This window comes from Dendronephthya gigantea, unplaced genomic scaffold (assembly GCF_004324835.1).
Source record: "Dendronephthya gigantea isolate DGI-Jeju-01 unplaced genomic scaffold, DenGig_1.0 000016F, whole genome shotgun sequence".
Lineage (NCBI taxonomy): Eukaryota > Metazoa > Cnidaria > Anthozoa > Malacalcyonacea > Nephtheidae > Dendronephthya > Dendronephthya gigantea.
Window position 1 is genome coordinate 1,834,301 of NW_021163026.1, and position 10,059 is coordinate 1,844,359.

General features: G+C 39.2%; 1 protein-coding gene across 3 annotated transcripts; it reads left to right on the plus strand.

The window, feature by feature from the left end:
- Positions 1-4,404: 4,404 nt before the first annotated feature.
- LOC114520588 (heterogeneous nuclear ribonucleoprotein L-like) lies at positions 4,405-9,605 on the plus strand. 3 transcript variants are annotated; one of them, XM_028540892.1, is made up of 6 exons: positions 4,405-5,217; positions 6,239-6,365; positions 6,849-6,897; positions 7,266-7,304; positions 7,638-7,705; positions 7,995-9,605. In XM_028540892.1, exons 1-6 carry the CDS (start codon positions 5,199-5,201, stop codon positions 8,053-8,055), a joined length of 363 nt encoding a protein of 120 aa, XP_028396693.1. In that variant the 5' UTR covers positions 4,405-5,198; the 3' UTR covers positions 8,056-9,605. The 3 variants fall into 3 exon arrangements, with proteins under 3 accessions (XP_028396693.1, XP_028396694.1, XP_028396692.1); XM_028540893.1 differs by having other exon boundaries at positions 4,409-5,217; positions 7,847-9,605; XM_028540891.1 differs by lacking the exons at positions 4,405-5,217; positions 6,239-6,365; positions 6,849-6,897; positions 7,266-7,304; positions 7,638-7,705 and adding an exon at positions 7,852-7,929.
- Positions 9,606-10,059: the final 454 nt, after the last annotated feature.

Genomic DNA, 10,059 nt, shown 5'->3' on the forward strand with positions numbered 1-10,059 from the left:
GAAGCCAGGGGTGTAATTACGCACACTAGACAGGAGATATGCAAAATTAATAAGCGGTTTTTGATTACTGGCAACGCGAAAAGTGGGCTGGAGATTTGATGTTGAATCGCGAGCCGCGATTGGTCGAAATTATTCGAACGCGCTGTGATTGGTTGACGCATGTAACGGAAATACGTAAAAATTCCCCAGATTTTCCCTGAGCCCGTGAGGCGTACAGCTGACCTCGTGTTAGTCAGTCGAGTCAGCGAATTGTCCGCAGAAGATGTTATAACCTTTGGAACGGAGCGAAGGAGTCTCGATACCGCTATGCTACCCGCTGTAGAATCCCCGCATAAGAAACCCAAGATGGAAGGACGGCAAAAAACAGACTTCTCCGAGTCCAAGTTTGTCAAATTCTACAAGGCTGGCGTTAATCAAACGGGAAACATTGCAGACATTGAAGCAGGCATCGGTAGCTTGTCGCAAAGCCCCCGACAGAGGCGCAAATCAAAACATCCACAGACACTCCAAACGAGAACTCTTGTTATGGCTCGAATTTAAGCCCAAACGAGACACGCTTAAATTTTTCAAGTAATATCGATGGCAGCGCTAGATTCTCGAACTTAGACTGCGAAAATAAAGAAAATTTAACGACAGAACTCACAGGTATGCTCAAATTTGTATACATGGTCTTTGTTATTCTCGCAACGCGTAAAGGGCATATTATAAATATTTAACGCATGGTTTTGTGTATTTTGCTAAGCGATTGATCAAAGTTACATTCGTAAATGAATACTAAGGTGTTGCAAACTTGCCTTGGGTATAAATGTTTAACATATTTAGCGATGTTATTTCTGACCCTTCGTATGTACTTTGTGTTGCGATTCGAGATTCACGTATTGCCGTAGATTTCTGCTTCAAAATACACGAGGAAATAAGTGTATGTTTATTATGTAAATGAGGCATAGTCGGACATATTAATTAATCACTAATTTTGATTTCTTTTTCCCCGATTATGCATGAGGTTTAAAGGAAAGTGTCTTTATATGACCTTTAATCGTTTGCTGTCTCGTGAAGACCAAAATATGATACCAAAAACGGAAATTAGCGAAGGCAGACTGAAGCAATTGTTTTACTTGTTCCAGACGAGTGAAATATTTTGAAAACGCAGGTTATTTAATATCTCAATTAGACAGAGTTTAATTCGATATTCAATCCAGTATATTTCATAAACTAGGAAATACAGCCTGAATGTGAATGCGAAAAGCGTTTAAAAAGGATGAGAAATAAGACACAGCTATTCCTGATCTGTTTCGTTTCTGTTTGAATTCTTTGTTTTGAAATCGCTACCCACTGTGCCCTTTTACAACAACTTAATGATTAGTTACCCCCCATTGCTAACCAAAATGCTCTCGAATGTATAACAGGGTCGTCTTATTCGCTGCTACGCGAAGCTTACATCGCCGTTTCTTTCACAAACAGATTATCTAGAGAGTAAAATTGATTATGCTTTGGTTTTCTCTGCTTTGTTGCAATTTTCGTGCTTAATTATCGATGGCAGATGGGCGCAGATAACGGACTGTCCAGACCAGAACAAAAAATACGATTTCCATAAGACCCCCAACTAAAATGTTTATCATAATTTAAAATTGCCTGGCTCGCGATCAGGCTTCAAGCCGATTATTTTTTATACTGAGGTAAAGCTGTAACTTTTTTGCGCAATGCTACATCGTTTCCTATTCATTTCGTGTGTAATAAAATCATCTAAACGCTTATTCTGTCCGTCATGCAGCCATACTTCGTTTCTTCAATGACGTTTATCTGCAAGTGCCTCGGCATTGTGTCGAAATACATTGCAAATTATGATATTGTTCGTGAATGTTTATGTCTGAATTGAATAATGTCGGTTCAGACTACGACTCTTGTTTTTCAAAATTAGTATTGTTTGTAGCGTATACTTTAAGCTTTCAGCTAAACCGACCCGGAAACCTCGAAGCGTTTTACAAGCTTCTAACTTGCAACATTTTGTGAGTATTTTTCTCCGAAATCATGATATTCCTTGAAGGAATAGGCTGGATTTTTCTTATACGTCGAAGCCTTAAAAGTAATTGCATCGGGAATAATTGAAATTTTGCAGATTATATAATAAGATTTACCTGACAGCATTTGTGAAAAATATTTCATATTAAAGCTTCAGTTTTAATCTATTAATTGCTTCTCTTATTCAAATTTCTCAAGAATGTCAAGACCATGGGAAAGTTCTTAAAAATCATATAGAATAGGCAGAACATCGCATTCGCCTAAGCTCATCCATTCCCAAGCGAGAAAATTCTGTCTCTCCTAATCTCGTTTTGTTTTGCTCGAGTCTGGCATTTTTAATTGGAAGTGTTCAGTCGCACAAAGTTGCCCGGAGCAGCTGTTTTTCTTTCCAAGTGTAAACACTAGAGAAGAGAGGGATATATTTGTCGACGTATATTTCTGCTTAGAGACATGTATTTTGCAACATTCACTTGTGTATATTGCACTAGTGCGCGTCGGATATCAACGTATGATTTCACATCGATTTTTAGCGGGCAAACGCAAGATCGCGGCCGATTAATAACCTCCAAATTTTGTGGTGTCTACAGAGCGATTTTATTTGGCTGTCTAGCGCTTTCCAGACTAAGAGAATTGCACAAATTAAGCGATACTGTAAATTATTGATTCAGATATATAAGCAATTTATCTCTCGGGAAAAATCTTGTACAATCTATAATGCCGCATGATATATCTGTGGAAATCGTTTGTGAAAGGATTATATACTATATATAATTTTCCTGCATTTTTCAGACCTGAATGAGAAACGATTTGTACCCCCTCCATGCATACAACTTGCACTCAGCGGCTTTAATATTTTCCAAACAAGATATACTTGTTTCATCTCACCTCTCTTGCGCAACTTGCTCGTTTGTATAAAACACAAATGGTTTATACTCAGATTTGTTTAATAAATGCAAAAAGCGTGTTTAGGATTTAGCGCGGCTAACGAAAGCACGTTTAGATGCAGTAATTTCCCTTGTAACAACAGTCGTTTTTCGTGACGTGATGTTGTTTTTTTTAATATTTTGTAATCTTTTGACCATGGGGTAGCCGGCGTTTACCCTGGGAGATGATATAGTTTATGAAACTTTCATCATCAAAGTTGATTTGCAACACGTCGCTTTTTAGTTTCATTTGCAACACGTTTTCAGTCTTTTCTAACGGTAGTTGATCAGATACTAGTGGTCATCATGAATCTCTTCCTATCTCGACGATATCTGCTCTTATTCTCGTCTCACGAGGGCTTCACGTCAAACGGCTTTCATTCTCGCGGAGTTAAAAGTCCAATTGAGCAGAGATAAGAAATCCAAATCCTGAAATTTTGTTGTTCTTTCTTTCAATCATTCCCTAATCGTTGCTAAAGGTAATCCGCACTGCATCAATTTCCTTGTTTTAAATGCCAAAATGCAAAGTGCGATGTTGAGTGATTCGGTCCAGTATGTTTGAGAGCCTTGAGTGTTGTGCAGTCGACGAACACTTAAGAAAATCTGCTGCAATTTTCACAGAATCAACGAAAGCAAATGTTCATCTTTGAGCATACTTTGTTTATATAAGGAGTATATATAAGCATAGTGTATGTGGACAAACAACAGGCATTAACCGCCTAACTGTATTAACGAGTGCAGAAGTCCCATCAAGCTACTCCTTGTGAATGCATGAATCGATCTTCAGTGCTGTTAACGTTAGAAGGGTTCGTTTAAGTCACGAAAACCTTTTCTTGGGCTAACGAAACGCTTTCATTAACTCTAAAGCAAGTTCGCGCTTATTCTAATAGCCGGTAACCTCCCTTTCCTCTCAGCTTTTCGCCCTGAAGCTAACGTTTGGTGTTAAAATCCAACGTGGCATGCACTCTCCGTGTATTCATGCATGCATGCATGCATATATCTGTGTAAACAACCCCTTAGATAGAGATTGCCGTTTCTCACGAAATGTTTCTCACAATGCTTTCATGATCAGCGCAATCCACGTTGAATGAGATCTCGCTGAGTTAAAACCGTAGACAGTTTTGTGAAACCTTTGCGCGACTCCTGTTTGCTTCATTGCACCTGCGTGTGTGTCCTTATAATATAAAGACGGTAGCTATAAAGTGGGTCATCGTTACCAAAAACACTTGAAAGCTATCTTCTTTGACACACTTGGAGATTAAATATGAATTGGATCATAAAAGTGTATTTGCTTTTATTCTTGCAGCCGAGAAAATGGCTTCAAAATTGAAGTTTTAAATACTCTGTTTTCATACGATAATAACCGCTGTGGTCAATTACCATCTTTGTTTGGAATAAGTATTATTTTTATTGATATATACTCTAAGTATAAAATGTTTTATAACGATTGAATCTAAAATAGAAATTTTAGAAAATTCGTTTATGTTATGTTACTCTATATTAAAAAACCTTAGGCAGTTGCATGCAAGACTTCCCGAGAATTCACATTAGGTTTTTAAAAGTCACGTTACAGTCTGAGAATTTAAAATTCTCCCTGATAAATTACTTCCTGAAAAGTCAAATTACATTCTCAGAAATTCCGTAACAATTCGAAACGTTTCAGTACATTCTAAGAAGTCCATCGAATGTTTCTAAATTCTAATTATTTGGACAAAAAAATATCCGATTATGCTTCTGAAATATGAAACTAAGCGAGCCTGTTTTACTAGTTGTTTTGATATAGACACCACAAATCCTTAACGCTATAGCAAATCTATATTTAATATGTATCATTTGACAGAGGCAATTACCGTCATACCAAAATATTCCGAATATGGTATTACATCTGTACTTATAAGGGACTGATTGTTCTCTGAAGTACCTCACCTCTGCGTTTTCAACGAGATTTGGTTAACCGAAAACATGGCAACTGACAGCGTATTAACAAAGCCAAAACCCCGAGATAACGGTTTTCTTGAAATTAATGCAAATTTTTTTTCTAACGTTGTTTCGGTAAACAGACCTAGTACGTCAAATATACGTCTTAACTAGGTTAGAAGGTCAAAGAGGACAATTCCTTAAACCGACTCGTCTGTCGTCGCGCTAAATTTAGCTAGCATGACTCTAAAGAACAACGCATTTGCGTCGTTCGGCTGCGTTTTCCTGGCATGTTTAACGAGAGCTTGTCAAGTTGTGCACGAATGTTTTACGACCTAAATGTATTCGTTGAAAAAAGGTAAGAAGTGTAGTCGTTTTGAAAGAGATTCAGACGTTCATGTTAGAAAGAAAGGTATTCATCTCAGATGTGCTTATATCCAGTCGTCAATTACCGTATTGGTCATTAGTAGCTATATGAGTAAATCTTTAACTAATTTGGGAGCAAAAATTAGACGCAACTACGGAAAGTTGTGGCAAGGTACGATGTGCGCTCCCCCCGGAGGTTTTGATGAATCATTAATAATTTTACTCATCGTTGCCTTAAACACAGGGGTGTAGTTTGCGAGCTGATAAATTGGCTTGTCCTAATATTCCCTTGTTTGTCTCTTGTCACCCAATTTGTTTATTAATTCTATGCTCACATCATTAAAAATACCGTAGCTAGGTTTGGGAGTTACAAGAAAGTGTGAGTTTGTCATGAATTTTATGCTTTCTTCATCAGAATCGTCGTATCTTGGTATGAAAATAAAGAATTATCAGCATTGATTACGATTTATTTATGTTTACCACAACATCAAAACAATCGTAACTAAGCATGAGACTTATCCAAAAATATGAATTAAAAATACCGTAGCTAGGTTTGGGAGTTACAAGAAAATGTGAGTTTGTCATGAATTTTATGCTTTCTTTATCAGAATCGTCGTATCTTGGTATGAAAATAAAGAATTATCAGAGAATGTGCATTGATTACGATTTATTTATGTTTACCACAACATCAAAACAATCGTAACTAAGCATGAGACTTGATTATTTTAGTTTAATTCTATGCTTAAAATTATGTCTAAAGTTAAAATAAAAACAGTGGCAGCGAAGCAGTTATCTGAAAATTAAAATCGATTACCTTGGCTAAATTTTATGCTTACTAGGTGATTTGTTTGAAAATATGAACCTGTTAGCTTAATTTGTATGTTTTTATTCTGACATTATCAGATAAGTTGTAACTAGGTTTTGGCGCTATCTGACTGTGTGATAAGATTTTTCCTTTGGACAAAAAAAAATTTGCCAGCCAGCCACCTTAAATATGTCATGTCAATTTTTAGAATCGAATCCTATCCCCAATCCTCTCCACGACACTCCTCCGTCAAGGGTTATTCACTGCCGCGCGGTGGCTGACGGTACGAAAGAAACGGATCTCATCGGTGTTTTACAACCGTTTGGCAAAATAACGTAAGTTCACTGGGCTGAAACTAGACGCAATCAAATGTCGTATAACAACTGTCTAAAATAGACACTTCTCGAAGTTTTTTTTGGGGCGCGGGAAAGAAGGGGGACTCCCCAATTTGATTGAGATATGCTGGTGGGGTACAACCACAAGCTACCCACAATCTTTATCAAAACATTAAACACTCGTTGTTAATTCACACATGACAATCAGAAGTCGCAGGATTGTTTTCAAAATTGTCCCTCTTTCTCCCACAAATCAACTATGTCATATGTCATGCGAACATTTAGCATAGATGTAGAAATGATTTGGTGGGGGGGGGGAGGGGACGAGGAGGAATTCGACACGGAAGCGTAGATGATTTGCGTGAAATGTGACAAATCAATTAAAGTGTTGGCGATGGTTTTGGCCAGGATTCCAGCTAATTCCCTTCCTAATTCCAATGAACCGATGTTTCAAGATAACGTTGCTGGGGTTTTTTTCTGCAGATACGTAGCTCTTCTTCCGAAAATACGCCAAGCTTTGGTGGAATTCGAGGTACTTAGAGCAGTTGATATCGCTTTATCAATATATCTTCACAATAAAAGCCTTAGTTTCGTTTACTTGTTGCATGTTGGGATGTAGTGTTGCCAAGTTGCAGAATTGTAGGGACGATAACAATTCGGGGGAACAAATTGTGACAAGCTTGTAAATTCAATCTGAGGGGAATCTTTAAGCAAAACGTTATCAAGTTGTCCGGCAGCCTGCATGGGGACGCAAGAACGAGCCAGAATGTTGTTGAACAGCCTTTTAGACTGTCGTAGATTTTTCCCCGACCTTTGCATGTGTTGTCTTTTTGATATCTCAAATGTCCTGTAAATTTATCATGGTTTAAGCCTTTCTAAGTTAACAAATCTTTATTCTAGGATATTGACTCTGCTGTTGCGCTTGTCCGCTTCGCCCAGGTACAAACAAGCACGATATACTTTCAACCTTAACAATACAACTATGACTTCACTCAAAGATCTTCTGATAAACTATTCACCTTCACGACAAACGTTTTGCGTGTGGCACCATGCGTTCCAAGGCGGTAAATTCTGATCAACTTTAGAAATGTTGACTCTGAGACATCTCTACTTATTATCTTTTGTTTTGAATGCGTTTAGCGAATGAGATAAGCCACATGTGACCATGGCCCAACGCATAATAGAACCATTCCATTTTCAAGTTTAGTTCCTTTACGAACGTTCTTAAGAAGTATAATTTTAACTTGTTTTCGATATTTTGGCCTCTTCCAGGGAAATCCTATTGTATTATTGGGAAGACAGATGTACGTGAATTTCTCAAAAAGTCAAGAAATAAAAAGGTATTGTCTATATAGCTACGGTTTATCGCGATTTCTGAATCGAGTCGTACCCGGAGATAGCTTGCTCTAAACCGTCCCATATTTAGACATGGATTAACCCCTGTCCTGCTCTATCGTTGATTCAATGTTAAATGTTTTCAGATTTACAATGTTTTGACTTGTCTGGGGATTGAGTTAGTAATTTGGTATGCCGATGTACAGCATGAAGCCTCTTACTTTGAATGGTAAGATTACCAAAATTATTTTGATCATTCTGAAAGTCAAGAGCATCATACGTGTCTAATTGCAGATTGTTAAACACAAAAATATCGATCCCAGCACCTCGGTCGCTCAAGAGCCCGAATATTTAAGAAATGTTTTAACCGCCGGATGCTTTGGATTGAATAACCCCACACCTAGCAACGCCTCCTGTGCAAACAATCCAGCCCTTGCACACAGTTCAGCGCTCGTCAATCCAGCACCAGTCTCCCCGGATAATCAAAGAGCGACGCAGCAGCGAAACCCCGCAGCACAAGTCGGTCAAAAGGGACAAAGAAACGGTGCAAAGCCTCCCATGGCCAGTCAGGGCTCCAAAGTCCCTCAAAGTTCTAAGGCTCCTCAGAGTTCCAAATCTCATGATCTCCAATGTCCCCAGTCAGGTATGCAAGATCCTCGCTGCACTTCTGCCCGGCAAAACCCAAAATCGCACCAGCTGGTAAACTCGAAAACTCCTTCAGCACAAAGTTCTAAGACGGCAGTTTCTAAGTCACAAACCCTGGGCTCTCAACAGGCCCACCTGCAAAGCCCGATGCCTCGAAAGTGCGTCCAACAAACCGTCATCCCTCAAAATCCTTCTCAAATCGGGCCTCCCGTAAAACAGGCTTACTCCGAAGTCGTAAAGCAACCTGCAACTCACGTTTCCAGCCGGCAAACTCCGAGCGCTAGCACAAACCAACCCGCAAACAGGCGAAAAGCACCGGGCCTTGCAAAGCCCGTGAAATCGGCTGGTGTGACCCCACCTGGAAATGGCGAAACAACGCGACAGGCTCCGGCAGGATCCGGCAACGTGACGAAGAGGAGAGTTATGTATTCCAAGGACGGACAGAAGTTTAACATCGAGTACAACAACAGACGCGAGAATCTGGCGATGACGGCGGTAAAAAATTCACAAGGAAACAAAAATGCGCCTAAGATCAAACCTGAATTACTTGCGAAACAAGAAAACCCTCAACGAGTCAAACCGGTTATGAAAGACGCGTCGACGTCCACGTGTCCACAGAGCACCTTTGTAGACGCCGCTGTGCAAGTGCCTGACGTGGAGGGGAATGCGGGCGACGAAATTCAAAGTCTACTGGTGAAGAGGCCGTGGGACACGGAGCGGGTGATGAAGATGCAAGTTCTCCTTGACGAGAAACTCGTCGTGATTGGTCGAATGAGGGAAATGTCACGTAAGCAGCGAGACGAGCTGAAAACAACGAGGAAACGTTGCAAGGAACTCGAGACGGTCATCAAGGCATCGAATATGCAAGGCAAACCACAGCTGATTGCGCAGGTCAACGAACTGACCGAAATCAAAAACGAATTGGTCGACGATGTCACGAATCTGACCGTTGACCTCGAGAAAGAACGCACGAACGTAAAGAACTTGCGCACGGAACTGGTCGAGGTCAGGGCCCAGTTGACTGCTGCCAGGAGAAAAGGCGCGAATGCAGCTAACCAATAAGAGAGAGGAACGGTTAACCAATCATATTTCAATGTTGTATATCTTTAACGTATTGCTTCAAGTCATATATTGTTCATATTTTAGCAGCTGAAAATGGACTTTATTTAAATAAAAGGCCAAAGCTGTCGGACACACGGAAAGGTGCATAACAATATTGTTGTGTTCGGTATATATTATTTATTTATCTCAAGGTGTAAAATGTCGCTAAAATTTATGTATGTATAAACACTTAATAAAAGTTTAAAACAAACTGATTGTCATTTTTTGTGCATAAGTGTATATATTTATTTATTCCAAAACGATTGAGTGTTAACGCGTCTGTTGGAAAAAAATCGTTAAAACGGTTTACAAGCTTCGAGATTTGCAGTCTCTGTTATGCGAAGCCGGGCACAACAAAGTGATTCAAATTCGTTTTTTTATATTCTCGGGACGTTTCATGACACATTGGTCCATATAAACCGCATGATTATTTCTGAATTATTAACATTTTCTATGTTGACGAGGTGGAAAACAACAGATAATCATTATTAATGATTCATTAGCAAATATTTTGATTGTTTAAAAGCTCTAATGAGGCTTCCAAATGACATGCATAACGAGACTGTACTATTGTTTTGATAGCTGATCGTCCAACGTAAATTAAAGATGTACT